The sequence below is a fragment of the Trichosurus vulpecula genome, chromosome 4 (genome assembly GCF_011100635.1).
Source record: "Trichosurus vulpecula isolate mTriVul1 chromosome 4, mTriVul1.pri, whole genome shotgun sequence".
NCBI classification, from domain to species: domain Eukaryota; kingdom Metazoa; phylum Chordata; class Mammalia; order Diprotodontia; family Phalangeridae; genus Trichosurus; species Trichosurus vulpecula.
The window spans coordinates 61,460,196-61,487,698 of NC_050576.1; the positions used below are offsets into that span (position 1 = coordinate 61,460,196).

The 27,503-nt window shown below is 38.9% G+C and overlaps 1 protein-coding gene across 1 annotated transcript; it reads left to right on the forward strand.

Annotated features, from left to right (window-relative positions):
• The first annotated feature begins 1,483 nt into the window (after nt 1-1,483).
• On the forward strand, nt 1,484-26,833 carry TIPRL (TOR signaling pathway regulator). The gene is made up of 7 exons (XM_036756722.1): nt 1,484-1,757; nt 10,985-11,164; nt 11,880-11,979; nt 12,344-12,475; nt 17,921-18,016; nt 20,151-20,213; nt 24,367-26,833. The coding sequence occupies exons 1-7, from the start codon at nt 1,654-1,656 to the stop codon at nt 24,514-24,516; spliced, it is 825 nt and encodes a 274-aa protein (XP_036612617.1). The 5' UTR covers nt 1,484-1,653; the 3' UTR covers nt 24,517-26,833.
• Nucleotides 26,834-27,503: the final 670 nt, after the last annotated feature.

Below are 27,503 nucleotides of genomic sequence, written 5' to 3' on the forward strand. Positions count from 1 at the left end.
TTTCTGTAATTGGTTTGTTTCCCATCTCACTCTGAGCTGAGGAAAATCTCTCTCTTTTGAGCTGGCTCCCCTCTCTCAATTCCAAAGCATGCATTTAATGATTCGGACTAAAAAATCAATGTGAATGACTATACACTTTAATAGCAGTTTCAAATGGCATATGATTAAAATAAACATTCCTTCTATTTATAGGCTATAATTATTACAATGAGATACTTGAATCTTTTCCCCTTTACATATACTCTCCCTCCTAACTGTAAAAGGGGAAATAGGAAGATAAGTAGTTGGTTTGACAAAAGCCTGAGGCTTTTCCCAGGCCATGCTTTAGGGAGGTAAAGAGAGAAGTGCTAGACTAGGTTCCAGTAGTCTGCCCAAGTCACCCAAGTTTGCTGAACTGTCTCTTCCAACTTTGGTCCACCCTCAGCCACATCATGAGGTCTCAACTCCACTTTGTTTACCCAGCTTTCTGTCACGGGCAATGCTCTTTCACCACCATTCCCCGACGTTTTGTAACAGGGCAATGCTCTTTTCCGGCCATTCCTTGATGTTTGAATGGGAGGAGGGGAGTTCTGCTCGCAGCCCTCCTTTGCTAGCTCCTTATAGGGTTCCTCTGCGTTAGACTTCCAGGCTTAAGAAAATTCTTTCCAAGCTCCAAAGTCCCCTGAAACTTAGTGAACTCTGGGTAAAATTCATGTTTTCCTGTGCATGAGCCACATCCCCATCCACCCCACCAAACCACCACAGCAATATTCCTAGGGGGATGGCACGATGCAGCCTCTCCACGTGGAGGATGCTATTAGACCTGTATTGGGAGAATGAGAATGACATGCGGGGGAGTGATCAGGAAGACTGAATCGTTTCGTAATTGGTTTCATTGGGTTCACGATGTGTTTAGAAGGAACCTCTCTGGATTGCGGGCATTATCAGAACCGTGAGCATCTTCAAAAGAGCCGCGCTCAGCTCCAGCCTCCCCTGGCTTCGTTTCCTTCGGAGGCCTCCTTCATTCAGGGCATCCAGAGGGATGCCATGCTGTAGTGGGGCAGCCCTTGGGGGCTTCTCTGGGGCCACAGGGCCCTGAGAAAAGGACAGAGACGGATTCCCATCCCGGTCCTGGAGAATAAACAGACCTCAGAACGTTCAACTGGGAAGTTAAGGGGAAGCTCCAACAGACCCTATTTTATAGGAAACAAACCCAAAAAAAGGAAAGTGATGGGTAGGGAAATTTCACCAATAAAAAGCCAGCACCTCAGGCGACTGTTTGAGCCCCGCCCCCCCGCATGCGGAAACACTGGCGATGACATCACCCCATGATGCCACTGAGGCCGCGCCCGCTCCCGGGGCCCAGGGCACGCCTCTCTGCTCCTCTAGCCCCGCCCCTCCTTCCTTTTCCTAGGACTTCCGGCGCGCCGCAGCCTCGTCGCGCAGGCAACCTGCTACCGGAAGCGGAAGGAGGAGGCGGGGGTAGGCGGGCCGGCAGGAGGGCGGGAGGAAGAGGGGGCCCAGGCTGTGGGCTGGGCCGGGCCGGGGAGCTGAGCGGAGCGGGGCGGGGCTGGGAATGGTAAAGGCTCGGGGGAGGAGGGGGAGGTGGGGGTGGGGAAGAAGGGAGGCAGCCGCCGCCGCCGCTCGCGCTGGTTCCCCGCCGCCACCGTGGCCATGATGATCCACGGCTTCCAGAGTAGTCGCCAAGACTTCTCCTTCGGGCCATGGAAGCTGACGGCGGCCAAGACGCACATCATGAAGTCGGCCGATGTGGAGAAGTGAGGTTTGGGGAGGGCCGGGGAGGAGAGGGCGAGGCCGGGCGTGGGCGCGGGGATGGGCAGGAGAAGGTAGGGGGCGGCAGTTCTCTGTGCCGCTCCCCGCCCCCGCTGGACCTCGAGGCCGCACTCGGCGGCGGCTGCAGAACGGCCGGCGGGGCCGTGCCCTGGTTGCCCCGAGCGCGCGTGCGCGGCCGCGGTTTGACAGCGTTCCCCCCCCGCCCCCCTGCCCCCCTGCCCCTCTGCCCCTTTGCCCCTTGAGATGGGCCGGGTCTGACGGTGGCGGGGGCTCTGGCCCTGGAGTCTGGGACCCTCGGCTTGTAAATCTTTGCTAACTCCCCGTGGGGCTTGGGGCTGGCCGGACCTCAGTAAAACTAGGGGTTTGGATCAGACGTTCTCTGGAAGCTAGCCAGTGTCAGATTTGCATGGCTTATAGATGGCAAATCTCTGCATCTTCCAGCTCTGCATCCAAAACCCACAGAAAACCTGGCTTCTTGTCTAGCCTCTGACCCTGACCAGCTGTGCGACCTAGGGCCAGTCGTTTACTTTCTCAGAGCTCAGGGTTACTGTTTAGGACCATAAATTAGGAGTTGGCACATTTGCATTGGGAGGAAGGCGGTTTCACTGGAAGTTCCCTTCCCAAAAAACCCCAAACACCACCAAAAACACTAACTAAAACCAAACTTTATTCGTAGACAGTATTTCTAGGCTAGTGGTTTCAGGCTACTGTTTAAAACTATAAATTAGGAGGCGTTGTCTGTGTACATTGGTAGGGTGAGTTTTCACAATGAGAGTTCTCTACAATGAAAAAAAATCGCAGGCTTTGACCAAAAACAAAACAAAACAATACATCAAAAATACCAACTCAAAACAAGCTTTTTTGGAAGATAGCATTTCTTATTTAGCCATTATCCACATGTTGCCTTTGACACTAACCAAGAACTAGTTATTCAGTCTTATCAGTGCTACTGATTGAGAATGTAAATTAGGAGTTGTCATGCATTGGTGGAGGAAGTTTTCACGCTGGGAGTTGCATAGACTAACAAAATTACAGTACCTTCTCCCCCTCCGCAAAATACTACAGAACAACCAAAACAAATTTTATTCATAGGCATTATTTTCTACATACTCATGTAATGGTCAATGTTGAGAATACATCTCACCAGAAATGAAGTGGGAGGTGGTACCCTTATTTCTAGGTAGTTATAAGTAGCCAGCCCTCCCCATCTAGTTTCTTGAAACAAATCTCGGTATGAGATTCTGAAAGTGAATTGAACTTTTCTTCTTCCTTACGTTTTCCCTAGAACATTTCCTTTTTTTCCTGCCTTGGCTTCTGCCAACTTGGCTCAAGTGGATATCATTGAGAAAATGATGGAAGGTGGGAAAGTAAGGGATAACAGATAACCAGATCTTCTGGTGATACATTGAAAATGTAAAAAGGCCTGTATTGTGAAATATGGTTCTTGTCTGGAGAATCTGTTGAAGACTATGGATAAAAATTGCATAGGATGAAAAGACATGGATGAGTTTTGGTTCATACCATGGAGTACTTAATTTAATATCCATGGGATTACAGATTCATTGAAGTACTGAAATTCACATCAGATCCCCTTGCATGTAGAGTAGTTGATTTTTTAAAATTTCTAGCACCTATCACAGTGTCCTGCAATGTATTAGAGGCTTTATTTAATGCTAATTGAATTGAGTTTCCTTGCTGTCTCCTAGATATTGAGGCAGCTTTTGACAAATTACAGTTTGGTATTGATTAGTTATGATTGGGATAAGATTTAGAGAAATTGTAAGAAGAACAATTTTGAGCTTTGTGACATATAAAAAGTTTAAGAGGCATTGTTTCTGGATAATTAATAATTTAATTATGCTAGCAGATAATTAATAAAAAGGTCAGTGGCACTCCCAAATGGCAAAGACCTCTCATGGAACCCACTCGATGCATATATGCCCTTAGAAGAAGAGTTAGGTGTTCCTGAGGCTGGAAGCCAACTTTGATTGGTTAACAATGAATTAATATTATAATGAGAGGTGGGCTTATTTTATTGAGGGGCTGGGGGATATGACTTATTACTCAGTCTTGGACAGAGAAACTGATCTCTTATCCAAACTACCCTCGTCTAGGGCAATCAGACTTAGCTGGCTAAAACACAGTGGGCCAGACTGGACTAGAATCTCTCTACCTTTAGATCAGATCTGAATTTTCCCAGTGGGGTGTGTCAGTCATCTCTTTATCAGCCCTGTCCTTCAAAACTGACTGAATAGTCTACAGGAAATGATGAAATAGAAGGGGGGAAATCTTAGTCCTAATTCAGTAATTGGTTGTTATTATAAGAGAAAAATAATCATTTCTATCAATTGTGATTGATAGAGGCCAATGTCATTGGATCTTGAGTGCATATGGAGGGGTGTAAAGTGAAAGAAGACTAGAAAGATAGGAAAGGGCCAGATTTATGCAGGGTTTTGAATGTCAAACAGGATTCTGTATTTGATCTGGAGGTAATAGGGAGCCACTAGAGTTTATTGAATAGAGGATTGGTATGGTCAGACCTGTGCTTTAATTTGACATCTCCATAGAGGATGAATTGGTGGGGGAGAGACTTAAGGCAAGGAGACCAATCAGCAGGCTATTGTAAATAGTCCAGGGATGAGGTGATAAGAGTGTGCACCAGAGTAGTTGCAATGTCAGGAGAAAAGGGATGCTTAGATGTAATAGAGATGTTTTGAAGGTAGAGAGATAGGGCTTGAGAATTGATAGGATATAGGGAGGTGAGAGTTGGGAGTTTAGGATGATACCTGAGTTTTGAGCCTGCGTGACTGGGAGGATCATGGTACCCTCTCTAGTAATAGGGAAGCTAAGAGGGGAGGATTTGGGGGGAAAGCTAATGAGTTCAGTTTTGGATATACTGTATTGAATTTAAGATGTCTTCGAGTTATCCAGTTCAGGATGTCCAGGAGGCAGTTGGAGATTTGAGACTCTGAAGATCTACGTCTTTATGTTAAAGCTAGATAAGAGTCATCTGCATAAAGATGATAATTGAAACCCTTGGAGCTGATGAGATTATCATCTGAAGTAATGATTGAGGGAAAAGACAAGGGCAGCTAGGTGGTGAAGTGGATAGAGTGCTGACCTGGAGTCAGGAAGACTCATCTTCCTGAGTTCAAATCTGTCCTCAGACACGTAGTAGCTGTGTGATCCTGGGCAAGTCACTTAATCCTGTTTGCCTCAGTTTCCTCATCTGTAAAATGAGCTAGAGAAAGCCCCAATTTGGGTTACAAAGAGTAGGACGGCATTGAAACAACTGAACATCACCACCAGCAAAGACAAGAGGCCTCCAGATGGATGCTGGGGGAATCCCTATGGATAAAGGTTATGATGTATATGAAGAACATCTTGGTATTATTTGGAATGTACTTTTGACCTTGAAGACCCCCAGGGATCTCCATACCACATTTAGAGACCTTCTCTTCTAGGATAAATGTTTAGAAAGTAGTAGGCCACATAACCAGAAACCTACTTGTGTGCGTGCTGTATCAGTTTTTATAGTTACTAAATGAATCAGTGCTGCTGTTTTTATTCCTGCTGGCAGTTAGTTACACACAAGTGATTAAGCCTTATTAGTTCATGTGCTAATTATATATAAAGCAATTGGTCACGTATGTTCCATATGTATAAAACAATTGGTCACGTATGTTCCAGCTCTAGAATCTGTTTGCTCTATTTTCAGGAGAACCTCTCAGGCGACCTTCTACAGAACATATGCAAAAAACAAAAATTATGGATAGCTTTTGTTTGTTCATTGTCTGTATTTCCCTTTGTATCCTACCCCCACACTCTCCCAGGGAGCCATCAAATAAAAAAAGAGTGAAAAAGAAAGTCTGCAAAATTAGCCAACACATCAAAAAACCTGATGTTATTTATAGTATATCACATGCCTGGTCACTCATCTCTGGAAGAAGGGGGAGAAAGAGGTGTCTTTTCATATATTTTTTCTTTGGTACTGAGCTTGGTCATAATTTCACAGAATTCAGTTTCTTTTGGTTTATTTTTGCTGTTCATTACATGTACATTGTTGTAGTTATTGCGTGTATTGTCTTTCTGGTTCTGCTTATATCACTTTGCATCGGTTCATAGAAGTATTCCCATACTTCTCTGTATTCATAGTCATTGCTTCTTAAAGCACGATAAAATTCTGTTACATTCATGTACCACAATTTGTTTAGCCATTCCCCAACATCTTTACTTTTTATACCAAGTTCTAAAAAGTTTGATTATCTGGTTTTCCATCATTTTGCGTAGTTAAAGATATGAGGAATTGTTGCAAAAGGTAAGATCAATGATATTCTGGCAGGAGAGGAAAAGACAAACTGAAAGGCTAACACAGTTCAGTACCTAGGACTGTTCATATTGTGGCACTAGAATGCAGCAATATTCAATATTTGGTAGACATAATTAAGTGCCTACTTGTGCAGTAGGAGGCATATAAACAGCAGAAGGTAGTGGATAGAGATCTCAGAGCAGAGAGTCAGGCGTCAGAACTGGTTTCAAGTCCTACCTTTTCCATATGTTGTCTCTGTGATCTTGGGCAAATCACATAAGTCCTCTTAATGCCCAGGAATTCTCTAAGACTCTAAATTGCAGAATAATAAAGGAAGTCTTCTCTCGGGCAGTTCCTTACTCCAGTGAAATCACAGATGGGGACAAGTATAGCAGCAGTTTTTAACCTGGGGTCTGAGAATTTGACTTTTAAAAAAATTTTAGTCCCTATTTTAATATATTTGGATGTCTTTGTAATCCTGTGAATTTTGCTTTATGCATTTAAAAACAGTATTTTAAGAAGGGGTCTTTGGGCTTCAGACCTAATAAGGTGAAGAACCCTTGGCTTAGAGTGTATTAGAAGGTGAATGTCATAATATAGTACAGTATTTGATGTTCACACTATGACACAGATATTGGGAAGAGGTCAAGTTATGTTTAGTGTATATTGTTTGAGAAGCTAGGAATGTATGTAGTTAATATACTTTAGAAAGAATTCTCCCCCCAAAAGAATTACATAAATATTAATATACAAAAGCAAATACTCAGATATACAAATACTCAAGGGGATAAGTTTCAGTTATTTGAAATATATATTTCTATGAAAACCTTCTTCGAAGCACCAAACTTAGAGTAAGGAGACCAGGTTGTGAAGCCTGCTTCATTCGTTTACTAGTGTTGTGTTCATCACAAGATCATAGATTTAAAACTAGAAGGGATCTTAGAGGTCATTGAGGCCACTCCTCTCTTTTTACAGATGAGGAAAATGAGGTCCTGGGGATGAAATGACTTGTCCAAGGTTGTACAGTAAGTGACTGGAGTGTGATTTGAACCAGGACCTTTTTTGAAAGAAAAAAAAAATTTAAATTAAAGATCCACATCTCTGTCTCTCCCTTGCCTTCCTCAGCAGCACTACCCTTCCATTGAGAAAAGGAAGAAAAACAAAACTATTAGAAACATGTATAGTTAAGCAAAATAAATTCCTATGTTGGCCCTGTATAAAAAAAAAAGTCTTAATCTGTAGTCACCTATCCTGAGGTAGCTAGCATGTTTTGTGTCATTTGGAATTATGTTTGGTCATTGCGCTTATCAGAGTTCCAATGTCATTCAGAGTTGTTTGTCATTACAGTATGGTTGTTACTATATGAATTATTCTCCTGACTGCTCACTACACTCTGCAATCAATAGACATGAGTTTAGCCATGTTTCTCTGAAACCATTCTTTACATCATTTCTTACAGCAGATTAGTACTGAACCCAGTACTAATAACAAGTCAGCCCTCTTCCCCCATCACCTTGACTACCATCTCCCCTCAGACCCTGATTGAGACAGCCCAGGATCCTGAATCCAGGAATCTTGGGAAGGGCAGTGCCTCCTGAACCACCAGACCTACTTCCAGCCCAGCCCCCAAAGCCATCATTGAGGGGGGAAATCATTGTGGAGAAGGGTCCCACCTTCCTCATCATTGCAAGAAATAACTGCTAATTGATACCAGCAGGCAAATAAGTACAAGAACCCTAGGAACAGAAGCCCTCCCACCCCCTAGACTCTGATCCTGCTTCCAGCCCAGCCCTTATAGTCATCATCCACAGGGAAGCAACTCCCGTGGTGAAAGGGCTAGGCATCTCCACTAACTGCCAAATACCTGCTACCCACAGGGCAAGCAAGCCAGCTTAGCTGAAGTAGCAAGGGTCTCTGAGGGAGGTCTGAAGCTGCATGTCCCAGGCCTTTCAAACCACTCCTAACACCACTTCCACCTTGACTACTATCTACCCTCAAACCCCGATGGAGACAGCCCAGGACCCTGAACTCAAGATCAGGAGCTGTGGGACTGACTTTCCAATAGTTGCTGCTGCCCTTAACCTGGGAAACAACACCTGTGGAGATGAAATCTGGCAAGTGTTGAAACGACAGCTTTTGAAGACAGAAAAGAAAGTTCTTGCCACCAAAGTCCTGTCAAATGTCTAAACATAAGAAACTGATAGGATTTTTATCAATGGAAAAGACATTAAAGAGTCAGTACCATCTTTGTGTGCCCTAAGGACCATGGGACTTTTCCATCTGATTTGCAGCTGAAATCTTCCCAATTTGTGGTCTTTCCCATTGGAATGTGAACTCTTTGAGAGGAGGGACTCTTATTTTCTATTTGTATAGAAAATTTTATTTTCAGATCCAGTATTCTCTCTCACCCTCCTACTGTGCTTAGTACAGTGTTTTGCACATAGTAAGCACTTAAATGCTTTTAAAATTCATCTTTTTATCCTTGCTTTTGGGATACAATTCTTAGGTCATACATTTCATCCTATTTAGGTCCATTACGCATCTCTCTATTACCCTTTGGGTAACCATTTGCTTCTTTGCTATTTAGTAACATCAGAAAAGTACTAATAATGTTGAAAATTTGGGCCTTTGTTTCATGGAGAAATTTGAGTTCACTAAAAATACTGCATATTTTCCCAAATACACTGCCTGCTGTTCTCTTTAAGGAAAAATTTCCTAAGAGTTGAAACTATACAAAAGTGGAATTGGCTTCCTCTTCAGGTATAATGGGTTTCATCTCTCTTGAGGTTTTCAACCAAAGTCTGGGTGCCCCTCTGTAGAATATGTTGTAGATGGGATTCTCTCACTATGGGTTAGATTAAATGGATGGACAGAAAGAACGAAACAAGGGAGGAAGGATTTATTAAGTGTTTGCTATGTGCCAGGCTCTGTGCTGAGTTCTTTACAGATGTCTCATTTGATGGCTACTCTGATCCCTTCCAACTCTGAGACTGTGATAGGGAATTAGGGAGCCCCTCTACTGGACATTCTCCATTATAGGCACAAACACCTCTGACAATCATGGCTCCTTTTTGTCGTCCTTATTTGATTTTAATAATCACAGGATCCTTGAACAAAGTTATCTTGTGATGTCTTTCACTAAATCTTGTATGATTTTTAACATGTATGAGAAGAGCTCCCTTAAGGTGTTATTATACTAAATAAAATGCTTTTTAATAATCAGTGAACAGTGGGGTCATTTATTCTCTGCATCTTTTAGTCAGTTGTATGACTGTAAAGATATGGTCTTCCAAAGAATGTATTTTGTGGAAGCCTTCCTGATCCCTTTTCTTTATTATGTATATAGATTGTTATAACCATTTTATAGAAATGGGAAAGTAGACATATGAATTGGGTTTGTTTTTTATGATAATAGTATTCCTGCCTTTTTTCCCCAAGGAATTTGAGTAGCCTTCCTTCTTTCAGATATCATGAGAATTGATCTAGCAAGGCATTTTAATACAGTATAAAGAGCACAGGCTCCAGAGTCAAAGGACTTGGGTTCAAATCCTGTCCCTTAGGTTTAATGCCTAGGTGATCTTGGACAAGTAACTTTACTTCCCTGGACTTCAGTTATCTCAATTGAGGCGGTTGCACAGGATGACCTCTAAGGTTCCTTTAAGGTCTAGATTTGTGATCCTGCGATCTTTCAATGACCTCAAAATGGTATCAGCCTTTAGACTGTGTCACAACAATGTTACTTGCAGCTACTGTGGCTGTGTAAGCTGACAAGACTAACAACACCAGCACACAGGAGGGCTGCTAGCACAGGTTCTTTGAACTGCTTTTCTAAGGAAAGCAACTTTAAGGGGTTAACAATCTTACTTTAATTAAATATACATATATCATTCACTTAGTTCAGGAGAAAAAGTCAGCACCCTGAACTTCAGAGCAAACACAGACAGAAATTACAAGCAGAAATTATATAAACAGAGCAAATAAACACAAATCAACAGACAGGCTTCTGACTGTCTGACCATAGGAATATATACACAGTTATCGAAGAGAGAAGCACTAACATCTGGGTTTTCAAAGCTGAAGGGCTCCTTAACAGCTACCCAGAGTCTCCACACCAACACTTTTCCAATGAGTGAGCCTCAAGCAAAATGCTAACCTCAGAGTATATATACACCTCTTCAGGGTCAGAGGACGTCACAACCATGTGACTCAAACCCATGTAACCTAGGCCTTCCCGTAACTTCAGCAGGTCATCAAAGACTCCTGATTCAGTCAAAGACTCTTGATTGAAACAAAGGCAAGACTCAAAGGTACTTGATTGCCTTAGTGCTGAGAAGCACTCCAAAACAAAAAACAGCACCCTGTTTACTCTTACAGACTAGAATGCTTTCCATCCTCATTTCCACTTCCTGGCTTCCTTGACTTCCTTCAAGTCACAACCAAAAGCCCACCTTTTGCAAGAAGTCTTTCCTGGTCCCTCTTAATTCTAGGGTCTTCCCTCTATTGATTATTTCCTATTTATCCTATATATGTCTTATTTACACATCATTGTTTGCATGTTATCTCACTGTTAGACTGTGAGCTTCTTGAGAGCAGAGGCTGTCTTTGACCTTACTTTATATTCCCCAAGCACTCAGCACAGTGCATGGTAGTCACTTAATAAATGTTTGACTGACAGACTTCCTCTGTATATCTTTGGTCTGGCCCAGTTATTCTTTCTGGCTTTGTTTTCTTTAGTGCAATGCCTTTCCCCTTTAAAAGCATATCCTGTACTAATAGTAGAGTTCAAATATGTACTTTTAAAATATATACAGACTTTTCATTCTTCTATACAGAGTATTATTGAAGCCAAAAAGTGGAGGGCTAAAAGTAACAAAACAATATCTGATTTTTGGCCATATGCAGATTAGCTGATGAGCTACACATGCCATCTCTTCCTGAAATGATGTTCGGAGACAACGTTTTAAGAATCCAACATGTTTCTGGCTTTGGAATTGAGTTCAATGCGACTGATGCTTTAAAATGTGTAAACAACTACCAGGGAGTGCTTAAGGTAGCATGTGCTGAAGAATGGCAAGAGAGCAGGTGAGAAACTGAGTTAAGGGGGATAAACTGTACAGTAACTAGATAGGGGTATGTTTCATTAGAATAGTGAGTTTTCTTATTAGCTTTTCAGACATCAGTTGACTCCACTGTAAAATGGAGGCCCCTTTCAAAATCAACATAAATACTGCTTGAGCTGTACTTATTTCAGGGCTAGAGTCTTTAAATGAATTATTGTACCTAAATAACTGTGCTTCTCTTTTGACCTCAGTAACTATTTTTTGAACAACATACTTTAGGTACTTGCTTCTTTTGATACTCTTTGGGAATGTAAGTGAGGATTATAAAAATTAAAAGAAAAAGGCCTGTATTTATTTGTTACCTGAAAAACTCTGTGGAGGTTGAAAATAAGTATAAAAGTATGGGTCCAGTCTTCATGCAGTTTATAGTCTAATTAGACAGAAGGAACCATGTAAAAAATTAAATAACTCTCTGTGATTTCAATAACAGTGCATGGTAGTCACTTTAATAAATGTTTGACTGACAGTCTTCCTCTATATGTCTTTGGTCTGACCCAATTGTTTAGAATTTGAATTGTTTAGAATGGCTATAGAAGTGTTTACATATCAGTAAAGTATGTAGGTGAGGGAGCTGTTTAGAACCATTTTGTAGAATATACTTTGGAGGGATGTTTATATATTTTATCAAGTTTTCTTCTGTGTCACTGAATACAATCCTTATCTTTTTGGTCATTGAGGACGGAAGGCGAACACTCCAAAGAGATTATTAAACCATATGATTGGACCTATACAACAGATTATAAAGGAACATTGCTTGGTGAAGCACTTAAGTTAAAGGTAAATCTAACTCTTGGGTTTTTTGTGTTGAACTGATTTATCTTGTTTCTTTATATTTAAGGTCATTTAGGCTAAAATGGAGCTTATCCTCTCACCTTTAAATATTTTTTGTAATAGTTCATTCATTCTGCTTCTCCTCTAGTTACTCTGCACCATGGTGGGACACTAGAAAGTTACTATGACTTTCAGAGTTAGCTAGTCAGTGGCAAAGAACATACCTAATCTTTACCGACTACCCATGGTAGCCAGAGAGAGTGCTGTACAACTGTTTTTGACTGATTTTGAGGGAGATAGAGAAGGCTGGAAGCATCATAGTTGACCTTTGTTTTATAGCTCTCTTAACTTTTAAAAATTTTCTTTCTAGGTTGTGCCTACAACGGATCATATAGATACAGAGAAATTGAAAGCCAGGGAACAGATTAAATTTTTTGAGGAAGTTCTGTTGTTTGAAGATGAACTTCATGATCATGGAGTTTCAAGCTTAAGTGTGAAAATTGTGAGTATAGTAATTGCTTTTGCTTGAGTATAGAAAAACATCCTTGTTAAGTTGATAGAAATATAAAACATATCTATTAAGTCACTATACATTAAATGTGACATTTTGTGTTTTTAGATTATGCATCATGTGATGTATGTGAATAGCAATATAAAAAATGTACATTTGGGAAGTTTTTGTGTAATATTAATGACTTTGATATGTGAATATGTAACATGTTTTTGTAGTCTGTCCATTATTGAACTTGGGGAAAATCTCAGTTAGCTTACACTCTTCAATACATTTTGATATCTGGATATATCTGTTATTGAATGTAGGGTCTTATGTCTGTAAGACGATGCTGGCAATGCACTTGTGTACAAAGGCACCAAATGCTCCTTTATCCTTCCACATTCTGTCTGCAGACATAGAAATGAGCAGCAGAGAGGGAGGGACCCAGATTTCCTCCCTTCTTTCTGGTAGCAGCTAGTGGTTGGTAAGTGCAATTACAAATGATTTCTTCAAGCATTTTAGTTGAACTTCTTTAAATTTAGCTTTCTAATTTTTACTATTTATTTATAAATCTGTTTTATCTTCTCTTATATCGTTATCTTCCTAAACGTATCCTACTTCATCTTTCTCCCCAGCATCTAGCACATGATGAATAATAAATATTTGTGGACTTGAGTTGCATGTAAGTCACCTACTTTGGAGCTATTCTAAGCGTAAAGCCTAATGTTGCACTCATTTTTGGTATACTGCTCCTTGGGTGTTCTTAGGTATGATTATAGAGTATTAAGTTTGATAGGCCTTTTCATATAAGCTGCAGAAAAAGGGTAAACTTCTCTAAGACGGCTGAGTCTTTTCTTCTAAAATGAGGTTTTAGGGATCAGATTAGGCCATGCTACTAGCTCTGAGGGACTGAGCCAGGAGACAGAAGGGCAAAATCTGGACTCTGCCCTCCTACTTTACTTTCTCCCTGATCAAGTACGGAAATCCTGTCTGGGTAATAAGGACCACTTTGAACATGATTTTGGCCATAAGGCCTTCCCTAGAAGAAATCTTTCATAGACTTGTCTGTATTACTCGTAAGACAATAATTATCTGTACTCTCTTGCATAGTCTTATTTCTATACATGTCCTGTTTCCCAATGCTAGATAGAGAATAGTCGCCAATATTTGCATAGGTACTTTAAAACTTACAAGGTATTGTATGGATTCCCAGATCTGAGCCTTACAAAAACCCTGAAAAGTGGACACTATAGGCGCTATGTTCTGTTTACAGATGAGGAAACTAAAGTACAAAGATGCCGAGGGAATTCTCTATGGTCACACAACTAGCACAGTATAAAAAGTTAAATTGGAACCAAGTGCAGCCCTGTTTCTAGTGTCTCCCCTCCCCAATCCATCTGCTACAGAGCTGACAAATTGATATTCCTAAAATACAGCTCTACTCGTGTCATTCCCTAGTTAGAATCTTCAGTGGCTACTTACTATTTCTAGGATAAGTTACACAAAATCTTTAGCCTGAAAGCCATATGATATCTGGCTCCCACTGACTTCAATCTTATTTCATGGTACTCTCTTTTACATACTCTATTCCAATCGAACAGTTCCCTATAAAAAACTATTCTGATGATGAAAGAACTTGCCAACTGACTTAGATTCTTAAAAGACACATATAGACAGAAGTGGGGCCACGATGGCAGAGTACAAGCAGCAACCCGGCTGAATTCTCCCAAGTACAAGCAGCAGCCTGGCTGAACTCTCCCACCATTTCCCTCCAAACAAATTTAAAATAACGCCTCAAATCAAATTTTGGACTGCTAGAGCCAACAACAGGTCAGAGTGAGACATTTTTTCAACTTAAGACAACTTAGGAGGGTCAGTAGGAGAGATCTAATACACCAAGATGGTAGTGGACCTGGAGTGTGGCAAGAACACCAGGCATGGGCCTTGGAGACAGCTACAGTAGTGGCAGCAGCAGCAGCAGCCCAGAGACAGTAAGGGCATCGACAACTGGTCAAAGAAGAGAGTCCAGGAGACCCTTTGCTGGGATTGGGTGCAGCAGGTGCTGATTGGCAACTTTATTGCCCATAAGCAGTTTTGGGTCACAGTTCCAGGGTAGAGAACAGTGCTTGTGGTTGGTCACAAGGAAGCAGGCGCTCTGGTCACATTCCAAGATAGAGAAAAGTGCTAGTGCTTGTGGCTGCAGGAGAACAGAGGTCCTGATGACAATTCTAGGGCCAAGAAGAATGCTACAGCTTGTGGCTGCAGGGAAACAAGGGTCCTTCCTGGGTAAAGACCAGAATGTAGACCAGGAGAGCAGTAACCATACCTCTTACTGGATCATCCCACTTTGGAAACACTAAAAACTTGCAGACCCTCAGAACTAGCTCAGAAAAGAGCAGCATGAAAAAGCTTGAAGCTTGGAATAGTGACCTGCTCCCCAACCCCAAGTGAGCAGAACCCAACTTTAACATAAAAGTTCAAGGAATAGGCTGGAAAAATGAGCAAACAACATAAAAAGAACTTGACAATTAAAAGCTACCAATGGCAAGGAAGACCAAGACACAAACTCTAAAGAAGATAACAATATGAAAACCCCTATATAACTAAAGCCTCAAAGAAATATGCTAATTGGACACAAACCTAACGAATTCTTGGAAGATTTAGAGAAAGACATAAGAATGGTAGAGGAAAATTAGGGAAAGGAAATGAGAGTAATGCAAGAAAATTATGAAAAGAGAATTCACAACTCGGTAAAAGAAGCACAAAAATACTGAAGAAAATAGCACCTTAAAAAACAAAGAGTTGGCCTAGTGGTAAAATAGGGATAAAAATTCACTGAAGAAAAGAATTGAAAAAGAATTAGCCAAATGGAAAAAGAGACACAAAAGTTCACTGGAGAAAATAATTGCTTAAAAATTAAGATTAGGCAAGTGAAAGTTTTAAAGACTTCAGGAGACATCAAGAAACAATATACAATCAGTAATCATAATTGTGAGTGTGAATGGGATGAGCTCACCCATAAAACAAAAACAGATAGCAGAATGGATTAGCAACCAAAAGACACAATATACAAGAAACACACTTGGAACAGAAAGACACACAGAGTTAAAATAAAGGGCTGGAGCAGGATCTATTATGTTTCAGCTGAAATAAAGGCAGGGATAATGATGATTTCAGCAAAAGTAAAAATAGACCTAATTGAGGGAGATAAACAGGAAAACCACATTTTGCTAATAGACACTATAGACAATGAAGTATTTTTAAAAAATTTTACCTCAAGTTTATCTGGTAAAGGCCTTATTACTCAAATATATAGGGAACTGAATCATTTATAAAAATAAGAGCCATTCACCAAGTGATAAATGGTCAAAGGATATGAAGAGGCAGTTTTCAGAAGGAGAAATCAAAACTACTTTTATATGAAAAAAATTCTCTAAATCACTATTAATTAAAGAAATGCAAATGAAAACTCTTTGGTATACCCTCATACCTATTAAAAATGTTAAATTTGGAGGGGATGAGGAAAAATAGGTACATTCATATACTGTTGATGAGTTCGTCCAATCATCCTGAAGAACAGTTTGGAACTATGCCCAAAGAACTATAAAACTCTGTATTGCCTTTGACACAGCAATACTAGGTCTATACCCCAAGGAGATCAAAGAAAAAGGAAAATGCCCCTTTATGTACAAAAGCATTTATAGCAGCTCTTTTTGCGGAGGCAAAGAATTGGAAATCGAGGGGGGTGGTCATCAACTGAGGAATGGTTGAACAAGTTGTAGCAAGTGATTGTGATGGAATACTATTATGCTATAAAAAATGACAAGGAGAGTGGTTTTAGGGGAAAAAAAAACATGGCAAGACCTGTATGAACTGAAGCAAAGTGATGTGCTGGGAGATCATTGTGCACAGTGACAGCAATGTTGTAATGATCAACTGTGAAAGACTTGGCTACTCTGATCCTTCCAGTGATCTGAGACAATTCCAAGTGACTCATGATGACTCGCCTCCACAGAGAGAATTGATGAACTGGGTGCAAACTGAAATATAATTTTCCTGCTTTTTTGGCAATGTGACTAATATGGAAATGTTTTGTATGATTCCACATGTATAATTGATATAAATTTTGTTTGCCTTCTCAGTTGCTGAGAGAGGAGGTGTGGGAGGAAGGTGAAGAATTTGGAACAACTCAAAATTTTAAAAGAATGTTAAAAATAATTTTGAAAATTATTTTTTAAAGCTATTTTGTAAAAGGGGGGAAGACATACAGATGATAGAAGAAAAGTTAGGTAATGGAGGTTGAAAACCAAGTTGTGTCTTTGTACTGTACAAATACTATCAGACATGATAAAGCTTAGAATGATCTGAGGGTGGTGAGGAAACATAAGGTTAATAGAAAAGATTTTCAAACACTGTTGGGAAAAGAAGAGGATCAAAGATGGCCTCTGAGATTTTGTGATTGAATGATTCGTTGAGGAATTTGGCATTAGTAATTCTCCAAAGAAGCTGAACCAGCCAGTTGGGACTTCATCTCTCTTCCATTTTCATTAGCCTAGAAAAGTATATTCTTTTCCCTGACATTCTTGGTTTACTTTGGTGAATTTAGGAATTTGCTTATGTACTACAGATGAAATAGATTGGGTAGCATTGATACTATGCACAGTTAGGCCAACCTTTGGCTGTATAAATTTGTGCCTACTCAGTGGTATTAAGGTAAGAGTAGTTCTGGATCTCATCTGGTATATCTAATTATGTTACAGAAGTGGATAGCAGGCAGGCAGGTAGTTGCAAAAGATTATATATTCCTCTTCTGTTAGTAGAGATGACTAGTGATGCATTTTCTTTATATTAATACATGGTGATCCAAAGAGTTGTCATGCTGAAATGCTCCTATGTCACAAGGATTTTGAAAGTAAATTTAGAATAAAAATATCTTTAAGTCTTTTTTAAAACAAAATATTTTTACAGGGAACCCCAAAAGCCTTAATGGAGTTTTAAACTATAAAACTTAAAGCCATGATAAGATTTTGTGGGTCCCTGTGTCACTGCTTTTCCCAAGCTCTTTAAGGATCTTTTTATTTTCATCTTATTTTTAATATTTCTGTGACATTTTGCAGATTGGGAAGCTGAGGCATAGAGTGGTTGTAATTTGAAAAAGTTTAAATGGTTGATGTTAGGATTAGGATCTTCCAACTCTGTGCTCAGCATTCTTTTCATTAATGCCTTACCACCTTATCTTTAAATTGGGGTAATAATACCTATAATGTGTATTTCGGAGGATTGTAAGAAAAACATAGTTTTTATATTGTGAAGTGGTATACATTAATGTGAGCTCTTTTAAAATTCATTTACTACTACCATTGGCAAAATGTGCTTTAACTTGAGAAGCACGGCTCATAAAAAAGCTCAATTTTTGCCAAAATATATATCAGTGTACTTTATTTTCTTTTTCAGAGAGTGATGCCCTCTAGCTTTTTCCTGCTATTGAGATTTTTCTTAAGAATTGATGGTGTGCTCATCAGGATGAATGACACAAGGCTTTACCATGAGGTATCTATTTCTTATTTCATGTACAGATTTATTTAGACTGTTTTGTACTATTAGAATGAAAATTTGAGTAGTTTGAAATTAATTATTTCAAGTACTGTGCTAATCTTACTTGCCAAGGGATGTTTTGTGAAATTTTCTGTTGTATTTACTGTTATTGAAGCATTGAATCTTCTTGTCACTAATTTAGTTTAAAAATCTAATAGCTCTAACTTTCTCCAAGCATGGGGTTGCATATAATGGCAAAGTTAGATGAGATTCACATCTTTTGGATCTTGCGTGTGCTCATTCTGTGCTTTGGAAGAGAGGCAGCTTGGAGTAGTGGATTAAGAGCTGGCCTCAGTCAGTAAGACCTATTGTCCAGTGCCATCTCTGAAAGATAATGGCTCTGTGACCCTAGATCAATCACTTAATCTCTTAGTGCGCTAGGAAACTCAGATCATAAATGGCAAAACAGAGGTCTCCCTGCATTAGGAGAGGGAATTTCCTCACTAGGAATTCCCTAGGCCAGTGAAATCACAGGGCTAATTCCCATCCAACTCCCCAGAGTGGTTAAGGAGCAAGTTGGTGAAATCATTTTGTCTATCTGTAAAATGAATACAAACTTGTCCTGATTTTGGAATTATGGACTACATGCCATTTTGTATGGTTTTGTATGGTTAATGGTTCTGCTGTATAATTATACAGCAATTATATGACCAAGCTTGGTTTCAGAGAAGAAATGAGAAAAACCAGTTTTCTCCATTTTTTGCAGAGGTAGAGGGCTATGATTGTGAAATATTGAATATATTGTTAGATACAGTTGGTAGGTTGCTTGGATTTGCTTTTTCCCACCTTCTGTTTTAAATCTCTTTGACAATAGTTGGCTCATTAGGTAGGGAAGGAGGCAGGGCTATTTTGGGAATGAATTTAATATAAAAACAAATGCGATCATAATATTATTAAGAAACATCTTCCACAAAAATTTAATGGTTCTAAAATTCTTAGCCATGCTCTAGAAAAGTAAACTCTGCAAAATAACTTTTTTAGGTTAAGCACTTTTTAAAAACTTGAGTGATCAAGGCAGAAGTTAAATATCTAAAGATGTTTTCTGAGAAGATATTGATAGTGTTCATCTTAGATTATTTAAGTATTTAGTAATTGCATTTGTCTTTGGTTCCTTAATCAGTTGTTCCATAGCAATCTTAAACTTTCTCAGTGGGATTTGAACTTCAGATTTGCAGTCATGTTATATGCTAATTTAGAGAAAATAATTTTCTGTGAGTTGGAATTCTCTTTCCTTAAAAACTTAGTTTGATTAGGTAAGAGTTCTTTCTTCTTAAAACAAAGAGATGTATCTATCAGTTAAAAAAAAAACCTGTTTGGTCCCTCCCCCTTACTCCTTCCCTCCCCCGAAAACACTCAAAAGCATGTGCTATGCACACAAACACAGACACAAAACAGAACTCCAAAACAACATTCTGAAAGATACTGATCTATGTTTGGTATATTTTTCTGCTTCAAAAAGACGGACATTCTTCCTCTTTTTGGAACGAGTTTCATACAGAAACGATGATAGTTTACGTAAACACTTTAAAGGCTTTGTTAAGAAAGTCTTAACTGTTAAGGGAAAAGTGAGGTCTAGAAGCATCTTGTGATATGTCACACAATACGTCTATATTGGAAATGGGGGAAAAGGAAAAATTGTTAAGTCCTTTGGATCGGAGATAATTGTTTATGTAGATGATGAGCTCTCTCAGAGTTTTAAGATTTAGGAGTAATACTTGGTTTGTTATTTAGTAAAAGATTGAAGAAGGTGTACTGTCAGCTCCCGATTGAGGTAGAATAACATCCTTTGAATTTATTAAGTTGATATTATTTCTTCATTACAGTAGTTTTGATCACTGAGTTGCCCCTACATATTTGCCTACATTAATGCATATGGTTCTTCTGTGATATCACTTATTGGACTAGAATTGATAACTCATATTTTGGGATAAAGAAGATAAATGGGAGTCATGATCCTTTTACAAAGCAAGTTGCCGTTATCAGGCTATATGTTTTTTCATAACTTGTTAAAAAATTAATGCGCATGTATAACACAAAAAGCAGACTTACAAATCAGTACAATCAAATATTATCTTTTTATTTTTAATAGGCTGACAAGAATTATATGTTAAGAGAATACACTTCAAGAGAGAGCAAAATAGCAAATTTAATGGTATAGTATCTAAACTTCATTTTTAGAAATCTAATTTTAATGTTTCATGTTAAGCACTATAAACTACCATAGCATGTTATCTTTGAAATCGGAATATTGATTTCATCATCCTTTATTTCATCCATGCACCTGACCTTGTTGTTATTGTTGTTTAGTCGTTCAGTCTTGTCCGACTCTTTGTGACCCCAAGACCTTCTATCCTCTACTGTCTCCCACAGTCTGTCCAAGCTCTTTTTGTTGCTTCTGTGATAACAATCTATCTCATCCTCTGCCATCCTCTTTTCCTTTTGCCTTCAATCTTTCCCAATATCAGAGTCCTCTCCAATGAGTCCTGTCTTCTCATTATGTGCCAAAAGTATTTAAGTTTCAGCTTCCTTATTTGACCTTCCCAGTGACTAGACTGAATTAATTTTTGTGAGTATTGACTGTTTTGATCTTCTTGCTGTCTAAGGGACTCTCAGAAGTCTTCCAGGTTCCACAATTCAAAAGTGTCAATTCTACAGTGCTCAGCTTTTCTTATAGTTCAACTCTCACAGCTATACATTGCTACTGGAAAAACTTTAGTTTCGACAATATGGACCTCTGTTGGCAAAGTTATGTCTCTGCTTTTTAATACGCTATATGGATTTGCCGTAGCTTTCCTTCCAAGGAACAAGCATCTTTTCATTTCATAGCTGTAGTCATTCTCTGCAGTGATCTTTGAATTCAAGAATATAAAATCTGACATTGCTTCCATTTCTCCTCCCTCCCTTTGCCAGGAAGTGATGGGACCAATTGCTAAAATCTTAGTTTTTTGTTGTTAAGCTTCAAGCCAGCTTTTACACTGTCCTTTTTCACCCTCATCAAGAGGCTTCTTGATTCTTCATTTTCTGCCATCAGAGTGGTATCGTCTGCATATCTGAGATTGTTGGTATTTCTCCTAGCAACCTGAATTCCAACTTTTGATTCATCCAGACTGGCATTTTGGATTATATACTTTGCACATAAGTTAAATAAGGTGACAAAATGCAACCTTGTCCTACACCAGTCAGTTGTTCCATGTTTGGTTCTAACAGTTGCTTCTTGGCCCACATACAGTTTCCTCAGGAGACAATTAAGATGATCTGGTATTCCTATCTCTGTGAGGACTTGCCACATTTAGTTGTGATCCACACAGTCAGAGGTTTTAGTTTTGCTAATGAAGCAGGAGTAGATGTTTTTCTGGAACAGTCTTGCTTTCTCCATAATTCAGCGAATGTCGGCAGTGTGGTCTCTAGTTCCTCTGCCTCTTTGAAAACCAGCCTGTTCTTCTCGTAATTCTTGGTTCACATAGTGCTGAAGCCTAGCTTGCAGAATCTTAAGCATAACTTTCTGGCCATGAAATGAGAGCAGTTGTTTGGTAATTTGAACGTTGTTTGGTATTGCCCTTCTTTAGGATTGGTATGTAAACCTATCTTTTCCAAACCAGTGGCCACTGTTGAGTTTTCCAAATTTGTTGACATATTGAATACAGCACTTTAACAGCATCATCTTTTAGGATTTTATTTTAAATTGCTGTGCTGGAGTTCCAGCATCTCCTCTAGCCTTATTGTTAGCAGTGTTTCCTAAAGCCCACTTCACTTGACTTCATTCTCCAGGATGTCTTGCTCTAGATCAGTAACCACACCATCATGGTTATTGTTGATGTTAAGATCTTCCTTGAATAGTTCTGTATATTCTTTCCCCCCTCTTCTTAATCTCTTCTACTTCTGTTAAGACCCTGCCATTTTTGTCTTTAATTATGCCCATTTTTACATGAAATGTTCTCTTGCTGTTTCTTGAAGAGATCTCTTGTCTCTCCCCTTGTGTTGTTTTTGTCTATTTCTTGCCTTGCTCATTTAAAAAAAACTTTATCTCTCCTTGCTGTTCTCTGTAATTCTTCATTCAGTTGCATATATCTTTCCCTTTCTCCTTTCCCTTTCACTTTCCTTCTTTCCTCAGCTGTTTATAAAGTCTCATCAGATAGTCATTTTGCTTTCTTACTCTTTTTCTTTGGGACGATTTTTGTTGCTGCCACCTATAAAATATGCACACCTCTGTCCATGGTTCTTCAGGCAGTCTATCTACCAGTTCTAATCCCTTAAATCTTATTCATCACCCTCTACTTCGTATTCATAAGGGATATTATTTAGTTCACACCCATACAGTCTGATTTTTTTCCCTGCTTTCTTCAGCTTCTCTACCTTGGTTGCATAATCAGTCTGATTTCTATACTGGCCATATAGTGATGTCCATATGTAGAATCAAATTTTGAGTTGTTGAAAAAGAGTCTTTACTATGATCAGCAAGTTATCTCGACAGAATTCGATTTCTGCCCTGCTTCATTGCGAACTACAAAGCCAACCTTCCCTGTTCTTCCAATATCTTTTGATTTCCCACTTTAGCATTCCAATCTCTGTTATGAATGTGACATCTATATTTGGTGTTATTTGTAGAAGATGTTGTAAGTCTTCATAGAATTGATCAACTTTAGCCTCTTCAGCATCAGTGGTTGGAGCATAGACTTGTATTACTATGATGATGAATGGTTTGCCTTGGATTCAAACATATTATTCTGTTATTTTGGAGATTATATCCCAGTATTGCTTTTCTCACTCTTTAATGACTATGAGGAGGGCCACACCATTTCTTCTAAAGGATTCTTGCCTATAGTAGTATATGTAGTGATGACCTGAATTAAATTCACCCATTCCCATCCATTTTAAGTTCATTGACACCCAAGATGCTGATGTTTAATTTTTCCATTTCCTGTTTGACCACATCCAGCTTACCTTGGTTCATAGATCTTACATTCCAGGTTCCTATGCAATATTGGTCTTTACAACATCAGACTTTTCCTTTCATCACCAGACACATCCGCAGCTGAGCTTCCTTTTGCCTTTGGCCCAGCTCCTTCATTAGTACTAGAGCTATGTGTAGTTGTCCTCTGCTCTTCCCCAGTAGTGTGTTGTACACCTTCTGACCTGAGGGACTCATTTTGTGGTGTCATATCTCCCCTCCTTGATCCCTGCCTTATCGTGGTGGAGGGGTTTGTGTAGCTCACTGAAACTATAAGCTGTGCTATGCAAGGTTTCCCAAGACATACAGGTTGTAGTAGAGAGTTCTGACAAAGGTAATCTATTTGAGAAGGAAATGGCAAATTACTCCAGTATCTTGACCCAGAAAATCCCATGGACAGTATGAAAATGGTAAAAGATATGACCAACAACATTCTATTACACACACACACATATATATATATGCTTTCTTGAGGGACAGATAGAAAGTAGAACACCATGCATATATTAGGGAGTTGGAAAGCACCACATATCATTCAGTCTAACTCCCATGTTTTTTTGCAGTTGAGGATAGTGATACCCAGAGATAAAGTCTCTTTTCTAGTGTCACAGATTTGGGAAATTGCTTATCAAGGACTGGAGTGCAAGTTTTCTGACTTCAGAAGAGTGCTTTTACTGCCCCAGCAAGCTATCTACCATGTTCTCTTTCCACTGAACTTTAAACAGCATGATTACACTTAATAAGAGCGGTTAATTCCATGTCCCAAATACTATCCTATAGACGTAATCTAATTGTTTCAGCATGTTTTGCTAATATCCTTTAATAACTGTTCCACTGTGACCTGATAACAGTGCCCTTAGACCTATTATTTTGAGTTGTTAGAGGAGGATAATCCATACAAGTGACTTGAAACAGGAGTCTTTTAAATTTGACTGTTTATATTAAAATCCAGATTTATATTCTGTAGCACTGTAGAGGTTTAGAAAAAGCATTTGGATTTTGTTTTGTATTATGCATCATTAGTTGAGATGAAACAGAAAACTAGGAAGTTAAGACCCAGAAGTCAAATGATGTTTTGGGGATTTAAATGTGTGAGATAATACAAATTAAGCACAGCACCTTGTACATACCAAGTGCATATTAGTAAATTTGTTAAATTAAGTTTAATACAATGTAGTGATCTCATTTGAGGAAAACATTTATTAGCAAAACTTAAACAAGTTCATCTCATTTTCTGAATCTGGTATGTATATTTAGGATTACAAATGCTATAACAAACTCCTTAAAGTAAATGTATTTGTGAGTGTACTGTAAAAATGATATGTAAGAAAACTAATCCAGTTTATTTGTGTCCTAGCATGTTCCACCAGCCCTCTTTACAGAGCCTAATGAAATATCACAATACCTACCTGTAAAGGAGGCAGTCTGTGAGAAGCTGGAGTTTCCAGAAAGAATGGATCTCAACCTTGGGACAACACAGGAAAATACATGCATGGAATCTAAATAAAATGTCATACAATATGAGCTCTATGTAGAACCCTCACTGGAGATGACTGCTTTTGGGGGAGGGTCGGGGGGGCTGTCTTAAGAGACAATGAGCTGCCTTGTGTCCGGATTTTCTGTAGCCTTAAAGGAAAGAAAATGAAAGCTTGATGCAGACACAGGTTCTATACAGCCTGCTGTTCATACCACCTGTCCATATCTAGCCATATCTATAATTAGTGGGAGACTAAATTGAACTAAGGTTTTCAGTTGTTATAGAATGGGACCTCAGCAGTAGATAATTCTATCTCCTAAAGAGCAACGAGAGGCAGTGGACATGTAATTACCACAAATATTGTTTGCATGAAGAGATTAATTAGACCAAATCTAGTAGTTCTTTTGTAACTTTCATAGGATTCCTGGAAAATGAAAGATCATGCATTTTGATAGCTTTTCAGTTTTAGCTTTGCAGGAAAATGCTGATAAAAGACACTGCTGGAAAGAAGTGACTTGAGTTTGAAAGTTAATCTCACATTTCATATTCACAGAGGAAGCTTTTATTTTGCCTTGAAAAACATGTTAAATGGGATTTTAAGGCAAAATGTTCATAATTAGAACCAAAACATTAATTTCCAGACTTTCATGCTAGTTCATCCATTAAAGCAGTGGTTAATAGCACATATTCCTCAGCTGTGGCCCCTCACTGACAGGTGTGCTGGTATCACTAGTTTTTGGTGAACACCTTTTAAAGGCAGGTGCCTTATTTTTGGTTCTATTGTACTGATCTTTTTGTACTTCTACCTTACATAACACCTTAACGTGAATAACTATGCTGAAGTTGGTATCAGTACTGAGAAGTTTTAGGTATATATCTATCTATTGGATCTGGTTGTTGCTGTTTGTCCTTCATTCTTGAAGAGGACCATGAAATCAGGAAAGTGATTCCATGATTTGCAAGTGAATTGGATTTCAGTGAGAGAGGCTGTGCAAAGTCACCAGCCTCACTTTCTTCTCCAGAGCCATCTGGGTCCAGTGGCAATATATAGATCGGTATGACTGGAGATGGCCCTGCATTGGATCTGTTTTTTTTTTTCCACAAAATATTGGGGGTCGGCATGGGAAGGGGTAAGAAAATGAGGACAAAATATTTTTAAAATAAAACCTAGTTTTTATATTTAAATTTCCAGGTTTCTAATATGACAGGGGAGGGGACTTAAAAAGGGATAAACTTAGAACCTATGGAAAAAAGATTGGATAGCTTTACAATGAAGTGCAAAAATAAGTAAATATAGAAAGTCTTTTAAACATTTTGTTGGTTTTTTTTTGCCTGTCTACATAGTACACATAAAGCAGAAAATGACTGTAGCATTGGGTAAGAGATTTATTAAAGCAAGTGGATTTTTTTGTTACCATTTTAAAAAGAAATAACTTTTTGTTTTAGTTAGGAGGAGTTGTTTCATCCTTCCCTTCCCCTGAAGGACAGATCACTAAATGGTCTTATTAACATTTAAAAAAATAATATGCAGCTCTTGTGCCTTCACTCTTTGGGGAGGTTTTAGAGGTGGCAGGGTGTTAAGTTTATCTGTGAAGATCTTGGCTCAAAAGATCTGCCAAAGGGCCCCGGTCCTACCTAAGGAACTGTAATTAAACCAGAAGGACCTGGACCCTTAAGTCTCATTCTCAGCTTACCTATTGTTTCACAGAATGGTGCTGTTGTGAACCATCCAGAAATTGAACCTTATTAGACGAATTTAATCATAAACTGTTAAGGAAATCCTCTACCTTTTACTGTATCGCCTCAAGGCAGATGTATGAAAACAGAATTTAATCTGCTCTGAGAATGCATTGCATGTTTACTGGATATCCATCTATTCTTGTATGAAAGTGTATGCTTTCTTTTTAGGCAGGAAAGGTGTACACCATATGCGACTACCTGATTAAAACAATTTTGTTTGCCATGTTGTTTTGAATGGAAAAGACTCTATCCAAACAAGTTGCAAAATATTAGACTATAACAACTGAAAAGGATTGTACATCAGTTGGGATGTCTAACCTGTACCATCTCCCCTCTTTTTTCCTTTGTGAATGTATTGGTGTCAAGTCTAGTCCCTTATTTCCTACTTTGAGTGTGAAATATTGTAGGGAACAAAAATAATGAGGGAGGGCTCCAGCTGGAAGGGTAAGTATGTTTCTGAATACTTCATGACCAATTCACTACGATATTACTATATAAAAATACGTATGAGACAACTTGTCCATTGTGATATGACACATCGTTTTGTATCAGTTCAAAATATCCTCATTTTTTTTGTAAGTGAAAAATAAACAAGGAATTACTGGCCTATGCTGGGGCTGGTTTCTTGTGTGTGTGTGTGTGTGTGTGTGTGTGTGTGTTTTTAATGCTTCCAGTGGTACTTGAGTCTGTGGTTTGTGGTTTTTTCCTTTCATATTTTGTGATGTAAATACAGATTCACTGGTTACATGTAAATCATTAGAACTATCTAAAAATGAAAGTACATTAAATAGTCCTTTCATTTTAAGGAGTAATGGGTGCTTAAATGCAATTCATGACCAATTTAGCTTTCTTTCAGGGTAAAAAGTACTTCTGCAGGTGTTTCAAGTAGCCAGTGCTTCCTGCTTCCTGGGTTAACGCTTTCTTCTCTTTGTAAATGTGGAGAGCTATTCCTGGCATTATTACATAATTATTTCTATGGTGATTTCCATCTAAAATGCATTTACATAATAGTTTATTAGTCATTAGTTACAGTAACCTTTAGGTAGAATCATGTCCATCTAAATACAAAACAATATATCCCAGGGCATACACAGGTCTAGCTCCTTGGTTACCTGTTAAAGTCTGATTCATTTCAGTAAGGATTTATTAAGTGCTTTCTATGTGACAATCACTGTCCAAGGCACTGATGACGTGAAGACAAGAATAAGACAGTACTTGTTTCAAGGAGGTTACATTCAACAAGGGAAAGCAACATGTTATAATGTTTCAGCTACGTC